The sequence below is a fragment of the Protomyctophum parallelum genome (genome assembly GCF_964188405.1).
Source record: "Protomyctophum parallelum genome assembly, chromosome: 5".
In the NCBI taxonomy this organism is placed as follows: domain Eukaryota; kingdom Metazoa; phylum Chordata; class Actinopteri; order Myctophiformes; family Myctophidae; genus Protomyctophum; species Protomyctophum parallelum.
Window position 1 is genome coordinate 30,292,216 of NC_139702.1, and position 23,248 is coordinate 30,315,463.

At 42.3% G+C, this 23,248-nt stretch overlaps 1 protein-coding gene across 1 annotated transcript; it reads left to right on the top strand.

Annotated features, from left to right (window-relative positions):
* Positions 1-382: 382 nt before the first annotated feature.
* On the top strand, positions 383-15,613 carry LOC310858320 (uncharacterized protein; the record flags this gene model as incomplete). Its single annotated transcript, XM_083764425.1, has 17 exons — positions 383-447; positions 3,715-3,931; positions 4,127-4,235; positions 4,637-4,727; positions 5,137-5,287; positions 6,463-6,559; positions 6,803-6,928; positions 8,798-8,860; positions 9,977-10,096; positions 10,415-10,573; positions 11,592-11,660; positions 12,221-12,450; positions 12,848-12,927; positions 13,545-13,634; positions 14,608-14,685; positions 14,819-14,923; positions 15,437-15,613. Exons 1-17 carry the CDS (start codon positions 415-417, stop codon positions 15,611-15,613), a joined length of 1,995 nt encoding a protein of 664 aa, XP_083620551.1. The 5' UTR covers positions 383-414.
* Positions 15,614-23,248: the final 7,635 nt, after the last annotated feature.

Genomic DNA, 23,248 nt, shown 5'->3' on the forward strand with positions numbered 1-23,248 from the left:
TGAACAGGGACCCTACAATAAAGCGACATCAACATTTCAGAAAAGCTTTATGGAGGGTTCCGAGAGGGGCTAGGTACATAGAGGAAAGAGCACAACTGAAGGACAAAGTTAATGATGCAGGACAGAATGGGATTTGTCAGGGATTCTTGGAGCAGAGGGAAAGGGTGTAGTGTAGCTATGCTATGGTGAGGAAGGCACTGTTTACATTTCTATACACTACAAACCTGAGTAGTAGGATATAACTAGCACTAGAAAATTGACATGATGTTGCACAATCTTGTACAGTAGGTGGGGGTATGCACCTTTATATTGGTTGCGATCCGCCATCAAACGTAGAGAATAAGAAGAAGAATAAAAAGAACGTCACTTCCGTCTTCCGGATCTCTCTTTGCTTGTAAGTGCCTGGCGCCAAACATGAGCCAACAACAACAACCCGAAATGAACATGGTAAATACATATACTAATGTTTAATTTATGCTCATAATCCGTGACATTCTGTCACGTTAATGCACACGGATGCGTGTCGTTGCAGTGCAGCGGTACACAGTAGACATCAGACCGTTACAGGGATGTTTAAGTGACTTTTTTTTACCCATTTATAGTTTTGTTTAGTTTGTTTCTGACCTAGCCCTGAAACAAGACTGTCACAACTGAAGCCAGAATTACGCGTCGCGATCGCTACATTTACAGTGAAAACGTTTATATAAACATTCAGATTTCAAATATAAAGTATTCAACACGTGGGCCACGGGTGTTAGAAATGTGCTGGTACAACGATTAGCACTGCTGCATTCCGCGTTGTTTAATAAAAGGCATAACAAATGAGCCACGACGCGTTTGATTTGATTGAAATATTTATTAACAGTTTGCAGAATTACAGTACATTTCAAGCACAAACTCAATACAAAGACTGAGTGGACGACCCAATTAAGCATTACACTGACTTGTTTACAAAAGGGTCCACATTTGTTCAATTCATCAAAACATTTAGAGACATGTATACAAATAGACACTTCTATGTAGTTAAAGAACAGAACAGGAATTCATCATATAGGAAGCAAAAAGAAAAAAAAACATATACAGTGAGGGGAAATGTGAACCATGGCTATTTCTGACCGTAAGCGTAAGGTTACACGTACATAACGTAGCCTCGGAAACCCAGACGTTTTTATTTCCAGGGAGGAAAAAAAAGTCTGGGTCTGAGTCCACTTCAATTCGGCATAGAGTAGCGCAAACATTGCTCACTCTCTGCTGATTTCTGATTTTCTGCACCTTTGTCAAATTGACATACACACGCTCCTCTCTCTCTGTCGCTCTAAGTAATTAGTCTCATGTCGCGCAGCTGCGCATAGTATGATGAATTCCTGTTCTGTACTTTAGCTACATAGAAATGTCTATTTGTATGTCTCTAAATGTCTGTCTTTAAATGTTTTGATGAATTGAACAATGTGGACCCTGTTGTAAACAAGTGTAATGCTTAATTGGGTCGTCCACTCACAGTTGACAGTCTTTGTATTGAGTTTGTGCTTAAAATGTACTGTAAATTCTACAAACTGTTAATAAATATTTCAATCAATCAATAGTTTCTCCCGGCAGGCTGCATATGCCATAAAAAGCATAGGTGAGTTCCAGGCTACACATAACGTAGCCTAAATATTTAGTCTAGTGCTACACATTGTTTACGTTGTGTAGTACACAACGTAAACGGACGTTAGACGTTACAGAAACTTTAACTTCTATTCAAGTTCTCAGACGTTTTTAAAGACATTTCTTTGCGCCCTTCCATTATAGCAAACCGGTTTTGAAGCAGTAATGTAACGTGCATTGTTATGGCTTGAGTCTGTTAAACTCCATGGCCATTTTACTGCACTTCAATATTTGATATTTAAGGCCTAATATCTCTACAATTGCTACCAAAAACCTTCCTTTCTTTGTTGATTGAAGTATTTATTAACAGTTTGTAGAATTACAGTACATTCCTAGTACAACTCAAAACAAAACTGTTAACTGCGTGTGGACGACACCATAAAGCATTACACTTGTTTACAAGAGGGTCCACCGTTTTCAATTAATCATAACATTTAGAGATGTACAAATATATATGTGTGTGTGTGTGTATATATATATATATATATATATATATATATAGCACAGGTGTTATCAAATTATACTATACTAATTGTCTCTCCACCAGGCCAAAGGCATGGTGATAGAGTAAGTTTTCTTGCACTGTGTGTGTGATTGTGTCCGTCTGTTGACAGCTAATCTCCAGCATTAAAGATCTCTTCCGTTTAAAGTCATCAATCCGCTGACTGGTTATGTCACATGGAGGCCAGTGCTTGGTGCATTAGTGGAGGCCCGGAGCATTAAAAAGTACATCTGGGCCAGTTATATTGTCGGTAACAAGATGACTCACCCCTTTTACTCTTTTTGGTGAGTTGTCCGGACAACTCACCAAAAAGTGCAGTGAGATCTCTGGACTTTCCGGGGTGAGTTGTCTGCACTTTCCGGGGTGAGTTGTCTTCACTTTCGGGGTCAGTTGTCTGACTGAATTTGTACTTTTGGAGCTCTTTTATATACTTTACTGAATATTTCACCAGAATACTTTACTGAATATTTCACAAGAATATAACACAAGAGTCAAATGTACGGTGTAATGTATTTTATTTAAATATAGAAACAACAGTTTTTACAAAAAATATAGAAAAAAGGTAAACATAAGTTTTGGGTCTTTTACCGTGTTCAGGTATTCAGCGAATGTATATTCTCTTTTTAGTGATAGATAGAAACAGTAGGCCTACAGTGATGTAGAAATGTACAAACTTTGTTGGCAACTTGGCCATAGATATGTTAAGATTGCCTAATTTGTTTACTTAGATGGCTGAATTGTAATTTCTCACATGCTAATATGTAATTAGCAGTAGCCATCATCATCATTGTTGTTGGGTGGGGGGGGGGGGGCGATGTCAATTCAGATGTAATTCAGTAAGTAGGTCTATTAGAACTGTGATTGATCATGTTATTTCACACTAGGGAAATCATTTGCATTTTCAGAACAACAATGTCTACAATAAGTTATAATTAAGTCTAGGCATGATGGCACAATCACAATATAGGCTACAGATGTAAATATATTTATGACACAGTAAAATGTGCTATTCCCCACACACACACACACGACAGGCAAGGCTGTTGTTTGCATCGTTAGCAGGCAGCAGCTAGCTTGGCTAACGTAGTTCTACCACTGCTCTCTGTGACTAGTTGTTTCACCATGTTTGCGCATTTATGAGAAATAAAAAACACTAATCTGGGAATTATTTCGGGTACCCCTGGCTATGTGTCGCATACCCCTAGGGGGAACCGCGAGTGAGAGAGACGCTCTTCTCCTTAGACAACTCACCCAGGTGAGATGTCTTCACTTTTGGTGAGTTGTCTGGACTTTCGGGGTGAGATGTCTTCACTTTCCGGGGTCAGTTCTCTCGGAAAAAGTGAAGTCTACTCGCCAAAAGTGAAGACGACGCTTATGAAAAATGTATGTTGCATTGTTGCTAGATCAGTGGTTCTCACTGTCATGTCAAGGACCCGTGGCAACAACAACCACCCAGGGAAGCACTCCATGTGACATAATAACCAGTCAACGGATTGGTTACTTTAAAATAGTTATGTGGCCGCATTATTTACCTTGCTGTGTTTTTATTCTGTCGAACCCACCAGTCGAAGACGCCGCTGGCACCAAGGCCGATGCTTCCACCAAGGCCGATGCGTCCACAAGCGCAGAACAATCAGCCGATACCAAAGCCGTTGCTGCGGGTACTTCAGCAACAAGAGCTGATTGTCATAAACAGTGACTCGGAATGTGACTCGGAAGGCGAGACGAACTACGGCGACCAGTCAGTCTACATCGTGGACATGGATGTGGAGAAGGAAAACGGTAACCTTTCTGCCCTGTGGTTGTTAATTAATTAATTAATACATAAAATGTGTTCCTTCACAGATGTTACTAATTAAGGCTCTGTTCCAAGCTTGTTATTTCAACATGCACAATAGCAGCATCGATGATATAACTACTAAATTAGGGGAGAAAAATCCGTAGAAGACTTTGCGATGACTGTGTAACTGTGTGTAGTTCCAGAGCAGTGTCCAAAGGTAGTGGATGAAGACCTGACCATAACCTTCTCCCAACGTGCTAAACTACTGCCCCATGCTCGCTACGACTGTCCTGTTTACCCCTTCCAGTGAGTATTATTATTTTCATTATTAATTATTGAAGTGCTGCCCCATGTGTCCATTGCGTAGACTCAACCCTGGTGCTCTGGGCTATTCCTGTCACAATTGTTACATAATCTGCTATTTTAGATGATCATATTCATATGTTCCAGTGTTCAATGACAAACACAATTCAATCGTTAATCTAAATTATTTGTTTGGCAATTAATCCTTCGTCAACTTAAATTTCTAATCTTGACAGTCTTAGGTAAAACAGAAAGAATACAGTACCAGGGGTTCCAGGTGACAGAACATGGGTTTTATAAATCATTTAGCTAAATACTTAAGGTGAATATTTATGTCAGCATTCTTTGGCTCCTCCTCACCCTTGAGTAACCGTTCTCTTCCATAACATTTGTGTCCTCCTCAGGCCCACCGAGGTGACAATGGTCCTCATCAATGGAAATGTCCTCGCATGTGAGCAGTGCTACTGTTACATCTGTGACAAGCTCGCTTCACAGGTGGGTGGAAACTGGAGATGTTCCCTTAACCCATTTTGGGCGGGAACCCCCTTTTGGTGTTGGCATTATGTTATGCTTTAGCTATTGAAAAATGGCAGATCTACAAGCTCATAGCGCACCACTGAGTTGCGCGCTACGATCTTGTAGGTCTGCTATTTTTGAAAAAACGAAGATCGACTGACATAGAAACATAGCTTTTTCAGAAAACTGTCAGGATGTAGAAGACATTTTTAGATTCGGGCCGGGGCCTCTCTGGGTACCTTGAGGGGGTTCCAAGACTCTGCAAATGTGTGAAATTAGGACGCCATCAAAGCCGCCAAAATCAACTGTAGATATAGTGAAACTAGACCAAAACCTTTGACTAGACAAACTTTGCTGTCAAAATGAACACTTGTGTCTGTGTTTCCAGTGTGAAATGTGGCAGGTCACTAAGGCGTGTCACTGCAACAGTCACAAGAAGAGCGTCTACTGGAAGGGACTCAGAGACGCCAGACTCCTGGGATTCCTGAGAGACTTCGGCATCACCCCGTGTGAGATGGACACTCCCCTCCGAGAAGCAGGTCGGTACACCCTTAAACTACAGTACTAGTTACACATATCTTTTTTTTTTTAAAGATTTTTTTGCGGCTTACGCCTTTTATTGATTTTTTTTGAAGGGACAGACAGTAGGCTGACAGGAAACGGGAGAGAGATGGGGGGATGACATGCAGTAAAGGCCGTGTCGGGTCCGGGAGTCGAACCCGCGGCACACTGCGACTGGATTACCAGTCCGGTGCCCAGACCGTTACGCTACGGCCTGGGCCAGTTACACATATCAATCATATTTTTGAGTGGTGCAACCACTTATGTGGCTGGGTCTGTCCAGTACAGTACAGTACCACTCACTTCAGACGTGCCTGATTTTTTTTTCACATCAGTTTAACAAGTAAAACAAGTGGGTGAACTTTTATATATTCTCAATTCATTGCGCATAAAGTATTTAAAACCTTTTTTTGTTTTAATATTGATGATTATGGCATACAGCTCACGAAAATCACAATTATAATATTTTTCGAATTTAGAAGCTTGTTTCACAACGGCACACTCATTGGGTCTCTCTTTTAGCTTACTTAACCCATTCTGACCTGAGATCAGATTCTAAAAATGTCTGTTTGAAAATGACAGTTTTCATAAAAAGCTATCTTTCTATGTCAGTCGTTCTTCGATTTTTCAAAAATAGCTAAAGCGTAACGTAATGCTAACACCAAAAGGGTTTTGCGCCTAAAATGGGTCAAGTTGCAATACAAGTAAGGGGTTTTCAGATTTACAGCTAGTTTCACAAATGGCACAACCGTAGGGTTTTTCTTAGCTTATTTTCACAGGGCTGAAAGTGGGCCGGGACGGTCCGGAGCTCCGACCTGGTAAGACCTGACGCCCAGGAGCGCACCAGAGCTATCAAATACTACTACCAAAGTGTGTCTGCATTATTGCTATTGATGGTAATGGACGCTATCTGTTATCATTAGCCTGATTGAGGCAACATTTATGTGGATGGATAACGGAATACATATTAAAGTATTCTTGTGTCACGGCACCCACTTTGAGAAACCCTGGAATAAAGATCTCAATCGCCATGACTGATTTCAGTCATTTGGGAATCACACATTATTATAATGTATAATTATAATGGGACTTAAATCATTTTAATAGTTTGTGTTTATAGCATATGTTGTGCTTTATTCCCTGGTTTGTGTAGAGGTGATGTTGGGCAGCTTCACTGTAGAACTGGCAAAAGAGTACTCCTTCTTCATGAGACATGAATCTGTCACGCCATCTACATGTACCATCTATGAGTGAGTATGCTTTTTTATTTTTTTCTGACATGGCAAGCATTGTTTGCATAATAGGGCTGTCATGAATTGCAATTTTGAATTTACCGGTAAGTTGTAATCGTGAGTTATAATTGCGATTATTAGAAGGTTTTCAGAAACCTTAGTTTTAGTTCGCTATTCCAAAACGGCTCATCTCACAAGCTCACAATCTCACAAATTTAGTACACCAGTGGATTTGAATCATGGTGTCGTTTATTTTTGCAGTTACACGCCGGTGTACGAGTGTGTTTGGACGTTCCTGAATAAAGCTGACGGCCAGGAAGACAAGGCAGCTGCTGTCATGAGGCTGGGAGCGGCCAAGCATTTCATGGCACACACTCAACCTGCGGGGTACAAACACACATACACGTACACACACAGGACCCATTTGTGAGTCGCTGACACATTTTTATGGGTCCCTTGACTCTTGGGTCCTGCCATTTTTTTTTATACAGTTTTGGCACTTCTTTTCTGTCGTTTACCATCGGCAATATGGCAGTGTTGTGAGAATCGCTCAAGACCTTTAGATCTCCCAATTTTCGTAGCCTGGTCAACCGTTCGCCCTTGAAATCACATGCGGGAGTACAGCGTTGACAGACAACCCATTCAGCCAATCGGCTTAACAAAAAAGTGACGTCATCTCCAGTCCAACCACTATAAAGACGAGACACTGTGAAGAGAGGCCCTTTTATGGCTTGACCCGGTCTTATCGCTGCTTGAGGCTGTGTATCTTTTGAGTGACGCTAGCCGCTCCTATGCACAGCTTTGTGTTTCCGTATGAGCATTGCACGGATTGTGCTCAGCTGATTGGCTGAGCACGGACTGTGATAAGGCTGCCGCTCAAAAAAAGTTTGGGAACCACTGCTCTAGATAGAAGAACACTGCCAGCGTTTTTTAGCATTCTTTATTTCTTACTAATCTTGTATATATATATATATTTTGTTCTTTCTTTTGAGATATTTGGTAAGTGTTTCTACCATGTTCCGTTTTGTTTTTCACCAAAAATGCTGTCTGGGAACAGAAAACGTAATACTTTATTTTGATGAATCGTATAATATTGTGTATTTTATCCTTTTTAAATCCTCAATACTGCTCTCCCCCCTCCTCCACAGTGAGGCGTAGTGATCTGCCTCGTAGATTTCCGGCTTGTAGATCGGCTATTTTCGGCTAATGTTCACCTACTTAACCCTTGGCCTAGCCTCGATACCCAGGCTTTCATTTCGTCTGCGCGAAAGATGAAAGCCTGGAAAAAGCCGTGGGCTGAACCAGTCTAAAAGTGGGAGTCAACCCTTCCGGGTGGGCGTCGCTCTAAATGATGTGACGTAGCGCTGCACTAGGGGGGAGAGGAGGGGCCGGGGGTGACGGACAGATCGATGAGATCCAATCAGGCTGCGCGCATTTCTGAGGCGCGACCCGCCCCTCTAGACCAGAAATGTCTCTGCTTAGGTCAGGCTACCCTTGGCCTACAATTCACGGAAAAAACGGAATTAATCGAAAAATCTAAACCTCCCGTTAACGGAAAAAACTGAATGACAATCAATATCAGTTATCGCGGGGTCAAAAGAGCAAAAATTTATATTTTTTTCGCTAATATCACTAATGTTGGATGTAATTTACCAAAAAACGGCCGAAATCCGTGTGATCGTGCGCTATCGTGCACGCGCGCCGTCTCTGTGCGTCGCTGTAAAAAATGTGATATTTTGCGATCTTTTGGGGTTGATTTGAGGTTAATTTGACTTAGTTATGAAAAATATAGCATTAGCTTAGCAATCCGGACCAGCCAAGCTATTGACTAGGGTCAAAATACTACAGGATGTTGTTGATCGTTGAACCGGAAGTGACTTAGGAAGATCCGTCTATTTTAGCCAAAATCAGCATAATGGTGCTTTCCCGCCATCTGGTGGCGAATCGAGAGAATACATTTGCAATGAATGAAGAAAAAAAAACATCTCTTCAATCCACCAGATCTTTCTTGTATGTTAAAACGATGAATTAAAAATATGCCAATTTGTTACCCAAACAAAAAAATTGGGACTGGTAGTCCAAGGGTTAAGAAAAGGGATGCTATGGTTCAAGTGCTTAATGTAAAAAGAAAAAGTTCCTATGACACAAAGATCGACTGTAGTAACTGAAGACCCCTTAGGTGTCTCGGACCCCCAGTTCAAGACTCCTAATAATAGATAATATTGTAATTATCTGTCTCTCCTTCCCTTTCTGCAGGCCGGCAATCTCTCACTGTCCCAAGGCTAGTGCAACTACAGCCAAAGTACTGCTGATTGAAAGGTACACACACACACACGTGCACGTTATCATCATACTTAAAATTCTAAGCCTTAACCCTTTTACTGCTGCCATTTATTGAGAAATTAGGACCTAATTCATGCCAGCATTTTTTTAATTTGAGCTCTTATTTTGAAAAGCCACATTTTGCCTCAACCGGAAGTGAGCTTATCCCTGCCAGCTTTACGTTGCCAAGACAACCTTTGTTTACATGATCGAAAAATGCCGGTACATTTTTGCACTCCACAACGTCGGCTCGTGCCGTCAAAGAAACGCTGTTTTGACCAAAAATGCCATCTGGGACAAGGAATAGGAGATACAGGCGATTGAAAGAAACGGATAGAATGGATTCTTATGGCGACGGTGAATTAATATGAACGATCCAGTGCAGTGCTAACAACAGTGCTAGCTAACCGGCTAACGTGAGTAGCATTATGGCTTGATCAATCATATGCACTAATAAAGGGCAATTGCCGAAGGGCTTCGGCAATGGCAGCAAGCGTTAATATCAAATTAATGCTTCAATTGCCGAAGGGCTTCGGCAATGGCAGGAAGACGGTTAAGATAAAGCCCAGGGCTTTTTGTATTTCTAATTGGCCTCAATCTGCAATTTCTTCATAGGGTCGGCTGTATGAACAGTATGGTGAAAACATACATTAGAATGATAATACCTGAAACATAATTCTGCATGTTGTGTCAATTGTTTAGGAAACAATGCACTGTTCCACAAAGCGTTGCTGTCATGCAGAAACCTTTTTTCTTTTTTAGTATAAGTTGTCCTTTTCCGTAAATGAACGCCCTACTTGAGCATACTAAAGCGTAACACAAGCATCAACAACTTTGAAACATGAAGCGTGTAGATCTGCTACATTTCATTTTCTTTTTACATTTTTTATCTTTGAAGTAACCATTTGACATAACAAGGTTTCCACCAAACGGACCATAATCCCAGAGACGGCTTAAAAACTTTCAGTCGTGACATTAGTTTTTTGCTCTAGAGACCCTAGAGCACACTGTGAAAACGCCCGGCACAGAACTGTTTGATCTGACTGGGTTCTTGTTCTTCTGATGGTTTTATTGGTCGTTAACGCTCTTGTCTTTTGTGTTGTGCGTTCCCAGGGTCATAGCGGCCGTCCACCAACAGATGGTCCTGGCTGACTTTGGCCATGAATTCAGTGGAAAACTGAATAGTTTCTACACGGTCCAAATCGGTCTCCCTCGACCTGCACTGATGTGGAGGTGGGTTCATTGTTTCATTCAGTGCGCATTTGAAAAGAAATGGCATTTCTAAATTCTCTGCATGTTTATGTCTGACAGACTCAAGTATTTAGACCCACAAGAAAAGTGCCGGCTAAAATCTTTGATTTTGCGTTGAAATATGTGTAAAGTTGCAAAATATGCCCGATATGATTATTGCTGTGGATATGTCAAAAAATTATAATACTAACCTACATAATCTGCACTATTTGGCTGATTATGCAATAAATTATACGATTGCATAATCTCATTCTTTCCGAAGGGTCTATATAGTAATGCGTGTGTGCTTGCATGCTGTAGGTTGAAGATGCGTTATTGGAACGACCCGCTCCTTGTGTCTGTGCTGAGGGGCCAGAATGTGTCGGGGGTCAACAAGGTCAAATATGGCAAGAAGGACACCCTGTACGAAGAGTTGCCTGTGATCCTACTGAGAGTACAGCACCTGCAGAAACACTACAGGTATATACAGACCATGCGTGCACAGCACAGGTATAGTCTATTAATTTCAAACTTTATTCCAGGTTCATTGTAGCCTGGCTAGCTCCATAGAGTATATACAAATCATCATATCTTTAAAAATAAAAACGTGTTTTACGCAGCCTGGGCGAGTACCGGAGACAGCTCTTCCTAGGATTGACTATCTTCAATAATTCTGTTTCCGGGACTCATCCAGGCAAGACATGAATCCATACATGGAGTGCCATAAGAGAGCCTCACTTGTGTGGATTCTACACATTACAAACAAGTGACTGGCACTATGCCATCAGGGACCTTAAGTAGATGGCGTCTTTCAAAGCGTTCGTTGGGTGGATCATTGAGGAGAAGAATATTTTATGATTTCTCAGAGGTTGGCAAACACCCAAAATGGCAGTCAAATTATTATTTATTTTATTTATTTGACGGGGACAAAGCTCATTAATCAACATGTCAGTTTTCACATCAATGTAAATGGGCCAGAGTTAGCCGAAGCTAAATTTCATCTGTAGTCCCTGGGATGACTTAAGTCAAATGGCTTAAGCAATAAAGAAAACAATCCTTCCATAAATGTATAGACTTGGGTAGGTTGGGGCTTGACTGTAGTACTATGTATAGGGGAGACGGTATAGACTTGGGTAGGTTGGGGCTTGACTGTATTACTATGTATAGGGGAGACGTTATAGACTTGGGTAGGTTGGGGCTTGACTGTATTACTATGTATAGGGGAGACGGTATAGACTTGGGTAGGTTGGGGCTTTGCCAGTCAAAGTGAAGGCCAATCACAGCGCATCCTTGCTGGAAATGCTTGAAGAGACTTGGGTAATGAAGTCAAAAGACTTCATTACTTCATTGGCTGCCATGTTTGTGGCCACTGATGGCCCCAAACCACAGTGCTGCTTTAACCTTATCTGTGTGACTGTAAATCTAACAGTTGTATAATTATGATGTGTGCTGTTAATGCTGAATGCCTGTATAACAGTTGTTATATGTGTGTCCTCAGGTACCGGGAGTTGTATCGTTACCTGCGAGTCGTGTTGTGTGCTGGTGTATCCACAGAGGAGCTAACAAGGTTTTACATTTACATCTAATTTAAAACTATTTTAGCAAAGGGTGATATGGGGAGGGGATAGGATGTCTGTTGCAGAAAATCTGCTGTTGACTAAGCCACTTTGTGCTGCGTGTATCTGCTTGTAGATCTGCTATTTTTGAATGGCAAACTTATATTAAGTCATATATTAACTACTTTTGCTGATACAAAAGTAGGGGTAATATCAAACGTACCAAATACAAATGTGGTCTTTAGAGGTCAGTTTGATCATGTATAGAAGGGTTTAAGTGGTACTGAATTTGGAGCTCAACAAAAGCTAATTCATCCTAGTGTATACAGTAACTTGGGACAATTTCACAATAAATGATAATCTCTGCGATCCCTAGTTGTATGTTCTCTGCTTTTGTCACGTTGCTACAGTGGTGTTTTTATGTTCTCTGCTTTTGTCACGTTACAGTGGTGTTTTTATGTGTGGGGACTACGGATGTAAAATTAGCTGCTGCTCAACCCGTCATGTTTACATGACATGTTGATGTGCATTGCCCCGTCAAAGTAAAGCGTTCTTACTACTTGTTGTGCAGATTTCAGCAAGTGACAGACCTCATCCCGTTGTATATGTGCTGGACCGGTGAATTTGCGGAGGCAATAAGCCAGTTCTCCACGAGTTCACGGAGATGCCCCACCCTCCGCCTCTCGCCGTTTTTCTTCCGGCTGTACCTTCACATCCTGGAGACCGGCACTGCACCCGTGCTGACCGCAGAGCTGCCCACAGAGGCCACGCTGGCCACTGACAAGTGGGAGAAAATTCTAGGTCAGACTCTTAAACAAAGTCATTAAAAAAGAACGTACACCACCAGTCCACCACAGTAATGGAATGTCTTTTCAAGCTAAATGGACCTACACAAGTGGTTCTCAAACCTTTTCTAGATATATTCCCTAGACATTTTTAGCCACCGTGGATGTCTTTCTTTGTGCCAGGGACCCCCGTTAAGATTTGTTAAAATATCTACAAGCTCACAATGTCACGTCGTGTTGCAAATTTGTAGATCTGTTATTTTCAAATGGGACAAGGTAATTGATTTTGACACTATACGCCTATACGGTATATGAAGTTTGCTGGCGACCCCCAGGAAACCCCTCAAGGACCCCTGGATGAGTCCCCAGAGCCCACTTTGAGAAGCACGCTGACTTCCGTCACTCTTCCCTAGGTGCGGAGCCGCAGCTGCATACCCGCTTGGTGGGGCTTTCCCTCAGGGTGATGAAGATCCAAAAGGCCATATACAGTGATGTGAGTCTATTGAATCATTTACTGCCAGTGTTTTTGAGCTTTTTTAAAATAAATCTTTAAAGACCCACAGAATATTTTGTTCTACAACGATGTAAACACCAAATAATATCTCAAAGAAAGACTCTACTTTCATCTGCAGAAAAACATTGTCACCACCAATGTTTCCGTTTAGTTATTTGCAGTGGATGCTGTCTGGGAACAGAAAGCAGAGAAGTTTTATTAATCCTATTGTGTTTCTTTGAAAGTCACGGGTTGTGGAAGAGTGCCCTCTATCGTATAACTGAAAACGCCACATGGCGGTCTGTGTGTTGGTTTGAAATGATGACATATACAATACTATAGTATACCTGCGTCATGTGTGTTTTGAAATGACATATACAATACTATACATGAGTCATGAGTTAAAGACAAAGTCTTCTTTAAAAAGGGTATCTTTGAAAAACAAAGAGGGTCCCGCACACTAGGGCTCTATTGCCCTACGCACCTGTCACTAGCCTTCTGATGTGTGCATCAGCCTTTTGCTACAGTTTTCTTAAAAATGTAAGTTATGATAAATGTCATTATTGCTTACATGCGTGTAATCTTGCTGCTAATGTGTTTTTCATTTGATCTTCCAGTCCAGCTGTTGGGAGGCTCTACTCAGCATGGTGAACACGCCCCGTGACACACCTGTCCCCCTGGAGAAACCCACCCCCCAGTACCTACAGGTACATCTTATCTCTGTACAAACCTATGTATCTTTTGCATGTACGTATCTCGAGAACCGCTCAACTGCCAAACTACACATTTGTCATGCATGACAGACGACCTGAGGGAGTGCAGTGCCTGCCGTCGAAGTCAGTCAGATAGGCGGTTTACCCGAACCGCATAAAAGCATCTGGCCATGCCCCAAAATTGATTGCTAAGGCAACCCCCAATAGCCTTTGCTTGATTTGACCAATTCCCCACACCTGCCACTTGCTTAACAGGATGTAACGGGCATTGTTCCCAACTTGCATCATTCCAGAGAGTTAGGGAAAGTTAGCGGAATTTGTGGTAAATCTGCAAAATAAGTGCTTACACTTAACTTTCTTCACAAATGTGTTCATAAAGGTGTCTATCACCTCTCAATTTGTTCCAAGCCCTTGGGAAACTTTGTGACAGCTGCTGAAAGTTGGGGTACCATTAACAACCTATTTGCAGGAAAAGTTTACACATTTTCATTCTGCTTTAGTGTGACGGGTCAAACTAGGGGTTTTTCATGATTATGAATCCATTGCAAGCATTTGTTTTGCACTAAAACACTCCCTGGGCTAAACGTGCATAGATGCTTTTCCAAATAGGATGACCTTCACATTTGTGATGGGTTCTAGGGTTGGATCAGACTTTGAAGATATGGGGGTGCCATACCTTTGGTTGCTTTGTAGGCCAGCATCAGTGTGTTGTACTCTGTGCGAGCAGCAACTGGGAGCCATTTGAGGGAGCGGAAAAGTGACATTTTTGGTTGAAGTTTTATAATTCAATTGATTGTATAAGAGAAGCAAGGTCTTTCTATAAATAGTAGTTAAAAGTGTTATTGGTTCTAAAATACATTTTGATGCATCTTCGATTAATTGTCCAGTCCCACGTTAAATAATACATAATCATGCATCATTGTTTAACACGTATCATTATATATTTTTCTCCAACCCTGGTGTTTAGTTAGCGAGGATAATAGCCAGGCACGAACTGAGTAAGGGACTGCTCATGGACAACGTCTGCATCCCAGTAGCCCTCGTGGTATGTACATTTTACACATGGGTTTTGACTTGTTTTTCAGTTTAAATAATTTTTTGGTTTTTATTTACTAAATGTATTTTGTATTCGTTATATGTATCATAATGTAAAGTGTGTTGACTTAATTCTGTCACAGGCCACGTATCCACACCAAGGCTTGCTGCTGATGATGACCGAGGCTCTGGCCATGCGTATCCAGCATGGATTGGCGCCAGCAATCCCGGTTGTCAACACCTTCAAGGTAGCGGTCATATTAAAACGTGACTACTGTAACTCACTCCTTACCGGCGGCCTCTCCAAATGAACCAGAATGCCACAACACGCTTGGTCTTCAACCACACAGAGTATTCACATGTCTCCGCCCCTTCTATTGGCTCCCACTAGTTACTGCCTGCACAAAACACTGACAGATCAGCTAACGCGTGCGCACGCACAATTAGTGTTCAGTTCAGTTGTGGTAGATCAGCTCAATTGATTCCCAACACGGTGAACACACACACACACGCACGTCGCACACACAATTAGTGTTAAGCTCAACAGTCACTTGTCGGTACCCCAGACAGACGGACATAGGGACACACATTGCTGTGCATTGGAGTGGCTGCGCAACTCAAAAAGCGGTGGAGTCCCCACTCCCCAGCTTAAAGTAGTTAACAGCAATACACATCAATTTGGGGGTCCTTGGCACGACAAGGTTTCAGAACCACTGTCTGAACTTTAATATCCCTGGTTTTCTCTCCCACCCGGCTTGCAGGACAACGAGTGGGCCTTTCAGTGGCTGTGTGACAGCCTGATGTCCTACTCCCCTGACGTCTACCTGTCCTTCATGAAGGGCCTCCTCCAGGAGCTGCAGAGCGCCTCCATCCCCACCGTTGCAGCTGCTGCAGCCGCTGCAGGTGTGTCTTCATTTAGCCCTAGAGAGGCACGATAACAGCATGGTGGTTTTTCACCACCTGTGCGCAACCTAACGCACGTATTGACTGTATATATATATGATGCTTTCGGGTGTGTCAGTACAGTAGAAGGACCGCCACACGGTAACTGTCACTTCTCTACCGTTTCGGATGCGGGGCGGCTTGCCGTAACCGGGCCGGCACCCTGGGTGCGTTCCTGTGGGTCTGGAACTCCCCACCCCTGTCTTGAAATTGACAGGAAGATAAAATTGGAAGATCGGAAGCATCACCCAAATCACTGTTTAATTACTTGGGAGTGTAGTCTCGCGTGGCCAGACTGTTTCAAATACTTCCGTCGTGCAAATTTGTCCTGATATAAATCAAAACAATCTAATTATACATAGCTTGCTGCTTATTAGAAATGGAAATTCTAAAATTAAATTTGAAGATATGCTAAAATATTTTTTTGTGAACACTAATGACGAGGACAGCTTCCGTTCTCGGAAATTTGGGATGGTTGGCTCCTGACGCTATATAGCATTCGGCGATTGATGTCTGGCTACTCAAGACTACTGTGCTTAGACAGAAGAGGGTATTGTTTTAGCATTAATGCCTTTGAATTTATCCCCCCCTCAAAATGTACAGTACCGACCGGCTTGCATGTATGTGCTTGCGGCAAGATCTGCAAAACCATCCATGGGCTACGGACCCACCAGCGCTGGACAGGATGTAAAGGTGGGAAGATTAATTGATTATTGGATGCATCGTGACACGTACGTGAGTTTATTAGGAAATTAAATTTAACATATTTACGGAGCAATAATGCAGAACTGAGCTGGTGGCTGATGCTGTCCCTGACAGTTTATGGTGACACGCACATAAATCAGAAAATGCAGGAAGAGATGAGAGCGGCGACTTCTGGCCTAAAGGTGTAGACTGTAAAATAATCACACCCGTGTGAAGTGAGGGGCGCTAATATATTAAAATCTAACTCATGTTGATTAGGTGATGTAAAACAAACGGTGCCAACACAAACAATAAATGCCATTAACGATAAAGAGAATATGAGGTACATTATGACGTAACGTTTCCCTTCATTTTCAATGGAGTTTACAAAACAAATATTGAACTAAAGACTAACATTAAACCTGTGTGTATATCAAAAAATATGGACAATGGGAACGCTGATGTGAACCATTGGTTTCTACAGACCCCCTTTTGAAGCCCCTTTTTCGGCGAGAATTCAAATCCGCCATATTCAAACTTCCGGTCCCGAAAAGCAACCGGAAACGACTGCTATTGGCGAGGGCGAGTCTTCACTCTGTACTGCCCTACTTTATCATTATTTCTATTTTAAATGGCTTGTGACTAAATCCATTGAAACCCATGTTATTTTTTTTTCCCCCTTCCTGAAAAGTAACAGTTTTGGACATGACAAGCTTTGCAATGATTGTCCATGTCTGCTGCGTTCACACGGGCAGATACAAAGATACAGTCCACCATTCATTGTCAATGGAAGCCAGCGAGGTGAAGCTATAAAGCAAATCTGGCGTTTGCACCTGCTACAAAAGATACAAACATCTGCCCGTGTGAGCCTTAGAGTATATATATGAATAGAGAAGGCACCCAGAGGAAATCTTGAGGCGAAATGGACATAGTGGCCGAATGAAGGTATTGCAGCCTGGCCCCAAACACATGAACGCGCTGTCCGTTGACTATCATTGTACACGTTCACGACGGACGACGCTCGTGCGCGTTCAACGGCAGCGCGTTCATGCGTTTGGGGCCACTCACCATTGCAATCCGTCCCAGAATGCACTCTGTTCCTACCAGGAAGGAGGAGTGAATCCGCCTCATGCGCTTTTGAGCAACTTAATGCAAGTGGATGGGAGGAGAACTCGGGTGTCTTCTCTATAGATATATAACTCTATGGTGTGAGCGCAGCATCAGACCATTATTCGTAGTTTTCAGAGGAAATGCACTCTCACAGCTTGTGGGTTATTGTCTCCACCAGGCCGAAGGCATGTGGGGAGAGTATGTTTTGCACTCCGTCCGTCCGTCCGTCCGTCCGTCCGTGTGTGTGTCCGTGACAGGCTAATCTCGGCCACCGTTAACCCGGTCGATGCCAAATTTTGCACACACACTCCCTGGATGCCAACGATGAACCTCTGCCCCAAACTTTCCAGAACGGCCTGTTATAGCGCCACCAAGAGGCCGCTTTGTGCAAAAACTTCACCGTTAACCCGGTCGATGCCAAATTTTGCACACACACTCCCTGGATGCCAACGATGAACCTCTGCCCCAAACTTTCCAGAACGGCCTGTTATAGCGCCACCAAGAGGCCGCTTTGTGCAAAACAACTTTTTGCACAGTACACCTACAGATTTTGTCCAAACATCACGCAAATTGGTACACAGTCTCTCTAGAGCCATTCAACAAAACGGGTCTTTCAGATTTATCACACTCCATCCTGATTGGTTAAGATTGGCTTCCAAAGTTCACAGGAGTGCTCAGTTTCAAACAAAATGCTGCAAATCATGAACACATCGCGTGATTTCCGTGAAATTGTGCACCCACATTCCCACTAGGCCGAGGACGAAATGCCACATGAACAATTTCAACTCAGCCTCAAGGTGGCGCTATAACTGGCCGAAAAGTGTTTTTACCTCTAACTGCACGGATCTGTGGATAACCTGGTGGAGACCTGTGCCCGGAAGGGCACTTTTTCTAGTTTTCACTTGTTTGCTTGCCAAACCTTTTATCTAGAGACATTGATGGTACCCAAAGTGTTACTTTACCTAGTGCAGTCCAGCCTGGCAACGGGCAGTGAGTCCGATGCTACCCAGGTGGAAATGGTTGAGAAATCTACTAGTCTGGACTGTCTGGCCGATAATCGCTGTTATCGTTGATCCTGGTTAAAAACTGCTCACAATCGTAGAGATAAAAACTGCTCACAATCGCAGAGATTTGAATTTATCGTGAAATGGATCAATTTGCTTTTGTTGAGCTGCAAATTCATTACCACTGATAAAACGGACCTGAAGTGTGCATTTGGAACACTCTGATTTGACTACACAAATTTATTCACCAAAATACGGAGCAGATCTACTGCTGGGGGGTTCAAGTGGTTGATAAAAGTGTAATTTTATATTGTATCGTTTGTCATGATGTCGTTTTTCGCTTCGTTTTTTTCCTCCACAATAATCATGTACTTTTCCTTGTAGACGGCGATGCCAGCGGCACAGCACAGACCTCACAGACCTCCGCTGCGAACGCCTCATCCCAGTGGCTCCTGTAAGTCCCTCAGCTTGTCGACCAATAATTAATTTATCTATTTTGTTTTCATTGATCTGTCCAATAAGGTTTCCATGCAGCTGACCAACAGAACATTGATAAAACAAATTTAAGGCACGAACATGCCACACCAGACAAATAAAGCCTTCCATTTGAGGTTGAGTAAATCAAAACAGTGGCAGCGTTCTAATCCAGTTTCTCAGAGGAGGGCTGTGAACAGTTCAGAAATCGGCTCACCGATGTCATTTCAAACTTTATTTTAAAGCCTAGGTTTTTTTAGGGCCACTAGCCCCTCCTATGCCCAGTTTGTGGATTTGTACCACGGAATGTGATGATTGGATTGGAGTAGCGCGTGGAAGGAACACGTTATTCCAACCAGTTCCTTTCCCCTCCATCAGGCTGGCCAGGGGGAGGCAGTTTAGAGACCAGCATTACTGCATGTTTTTTGTGAGGGTACCTACCCTTGGGGGGTTTTGGGGTTTTTGATGATTCTATGATGGTTAACACTGAACTGCACTGAATCAACAACTTAAACTGTCTGAGATGCTCACAAAAGCCAGAGTATACATTAAAATGACTCAAATGTCCCAAAAGTGAAATATAATCTAATAATCATGATGTTGTTCCCTTAGGCCTCATCCTCTGAGTTACTATTACCCATCAATGTCTGTCAACATAAACATGACACACTGGTAAGTGAGTGTATCCATTTATAGTCTGGCAGTAAGTAGCCTTGCCACGCTGTTATCAAAGCAAACCTGGGCTTCCATAACACCTCAATAGTGACAAAGGCTGATGCCACGCCCCAAGAAGGAAATGGACTTTTACACTAATTCATTGAGATGGAGCTGTATACCACATTTCCCACCCCACCTGGCTGCCGGACTATTACAAATCACTGATACCTTGTGTGCACGGTGTATTCCATTTAATTGGGTGGTGGGTGTGTCAAAACAAAAGCAGAGGCTACCAACCCTGATTACATTACTGTTATACTTGTGATGACGTGGCTTACGATGATCTATGATATGTGCTGAAAAAGAATTGTCTGTTTTGTCCATAGATGGATGGTTGGTTCCTTTATTCCTGGAAGTGTCGGTCCCTGATGGTACAGTGAGAGACAGACACGTCACCTGCCTGTACTACCTGTAGCCTGTTCACGGTAGCCTCATAAGAAAAGAGTCGCCCCCATTGTGTCTCCCAGTCTCCTGTGGAATATTGGAAGGGTGCAGTGGGAGAGAGATTTTATGTTGGTGCTGCGAAAATAGTGGGACATCGGACTTCCCATTTTCAACCACGTCTTCATACTGTATAGTCAGGCTTCGCTAGTGCTCATTATTGTAAGGCATTACCGTCTACTCTCTCTGTGTCTCGGAGGTTGGCCGTGGACAGCTCACAAACCTGCCTACCAGTGATATAATTGTCGGTGGTTATTTCAAACAAGACTTTGTAATGCAAAAATGTTCCATTCGAAACGATGAATTCATTGGTAGACGGGTTTCTGAAGTGTCCACAGCCCACCTCTGAGACACTGAGCAAGTGGATGGAAATTGTACTATCTTTGATTAACATTAATGAGAGATTTTATTTGAAGATGAGGAATATGAAGATGGGGTTGAAAATGGATGAAGTGAGGATTGAATATTTTGCACTTTTAAAAGGCTGTATTTTCTGTTTTCTTTTTGTTGTAATTTACTGTTTTAGATTGTTGAATTGTATTTTATATTGTATTTCAGAATGAACAAGTTTAATAAAAAATGTTCTGAAATTGTTAATCTCAAATTATCATTAAACTGGCAATTTAGTATTCTCCACATTGTTAATCTTAGGGCCGATTCGTACTCCTATTTACTATTTTACCGCTGTTTCGGCGCTGTAGTGCCGAAATGATTTCGGCTCGTCAGAAATGTTCAGTAGCACCGAAGAGCCCCCCCCCCGAACCTCAAATGATGTCACATTGTAGGCTCTACAGAGCTGAACCGACTTTTATTCGGCTCTAAAATAGGAGTATGAATCGGCCCTTAATCTACAAAGGAATGAGGGACTTCAGAACATATCTGCTATCTGTACATACTAGTGAATTAGAACTCAGACTTTGTCTCATTGCAGCATGAATTGCTAAAAAGCAAACTGCTACTAAATGGCCATAAAACCAAGGCCATGCCATTTTCTCCAAATAGCCTAGTCAATGTCTCCTCAAACGTCACTCTTGATGGAGTATCCATTGAATGGAATGAGTTTTATAAATATCTTGGAATTTGATTGGACGATAAGTTAAACTTCAAACACCACATCGATGCCTTAGCAAAAAAAGCTAAAGTTCAAGCTTAGTTTCTTCTACAGAATTAAGTCCTGCTTTTGTAATGCTTCTCGCAAAAAGGCCATACTGTCTACCGTTTTGCTAGCTCCTCAACTCGACCCCTTGTTTCATGCTGCATTGCGGTTCATAACCGACTCACCACTGTAGTCTAGCCTTAGTGGGTTGGTGCTCCTTAACGTCTCGCAGGTTGCTACATTGCTGTTTCACATGAGCACAAACACAAAAAAAAACATGCACTTTGACCATGAATATATTTAAGAACATTGTCAAATGTCCAGAAATGAGGAAAATTACTGATCTACAAGCTCACTTTGCAATGAGTTGCCAATGTGTCGCCATGTGAACCGCAAACCTGCATGTGGTGCATGCAGACATGCCATGCAGTGCAGAGGTGCAAAGAGTCCAAATGTAAAGCTCAAGATGACGTGACCAGAATTCAAGCTTAACACGACCAGTCTTTACCACTCGTCAACACTGACATTTAATAGGCCTACTGAATATGTACAAGAAAGTCAAGAATTATAGGGGGTCTGATCCTAGTCTACATTGATGTGTCTACCTTGCTTACATGTAAGCCGCTCTGGATCAAGAATGTGCTTTATGCGAACATTGTAAATTCATCAATCATCTAATGTGATCCTGGGCTCTACACACCCTCCGCCAACCTGGGGAGAGCAACGGACTTGAACTCATGCTTCCTTCATGGCTGAGTGTCCAAGTTGCTCCTTTGCACCTGACAGGGGGGAGTTTCCCTGGTTGGACGTAGCGCGTGGAAGGAACACGTTATTCCAACCAGTTCCTTTCCCCTCCATCAGGTTCCCCGGCTGGCCAGGGGGAGGCAGTTTAGAGACCAGGATTACTGCATGTTTTTTGTGAGGGTACCTACCCTGGGGGACACTTGGAGAACATGCAAACTCCACACAGAAAGGCCCTTTCGCCAACCCCGCCTTCGGGTATGGGCACTGATGACGCGGAGGAGGAAACACGCCACCAGCACCCACAGCGTCCCGAGTGGGAATCGAACCCAGGACCTTCTAGCTGTGAGGCGACAGCACTACCAACTGTGCCACCGTGCCCTTTGTAAATTGTAATTGATAGACAGCCTGTCACAAATTAATTTCAAATACATTGTAATATGGTTATTAGATTATTTTAATATCTTGTGATCCAACTATAGGTGATAGGTGGCATTAGATTTTTTTCCCCGTAGGCCTACGTGCTACAGATTCTATATAGTTTATAGCTCTATCTCTCTCTTTTTCACACATGCACGGCATATTAGACTTACAGCAGGGCCATATATAGTTCTAATACCCATTAGAGCTATGGACCAGAGCTAGACTACACCATGATATATTATTAGGAGTACAATAACTTTGCATTGTGAATAAAAAGGTAGCCACAGTGGGGTTGCAGTGTAATGCTGAAGGTTTAATCACAGGTCTGTCTTCTTTATGTATTATGATTAAACGTGCATTCTGGTATTGTGAATCAATGATTGAGAAAAACATCAGAGGGGTTTGAACCCATGAAGTTATATAAAGTTCGTATTCAAAGTCGGGTGTCTAGACCGCTAGACCACTGAGGACGCTACAAGGAAGGTGGAGAAACATGTTGGAACTTTTTTACTTTGAAATGTTTTATAGTTTCTGAGTTATTTAACTTATAGCCCAATGCATTCTCTATGGCAATAGCACAAACTTTGGCATGCTACTAGTCCTACATACAAAATGATGAAAAACGAGGATAATTTTTTTTTCAAAAATTAAAAAAAACTATGGGCTACTATAACCCATCGTTTTTTTTTCATTTTTTCATTTTTTTCAAATCCTCAAAAATGATGAAAAACGGCATGCTATAGTATGCCGTACGATATGGGCTATAGCCCATGGTCCAAAATGATGAAAAACGAGGATATTTTTTTTTTTCAAAAATTAAAAAAACTATTGGCTATAACCATAGACTGTAAAAAATATGGACAAAGCGTTCCCCGGGTCTAACATGGACGTAAAATGAAGCCTGTAATTCTATGGTAATTCCTGATGTAAATCGCCATCTT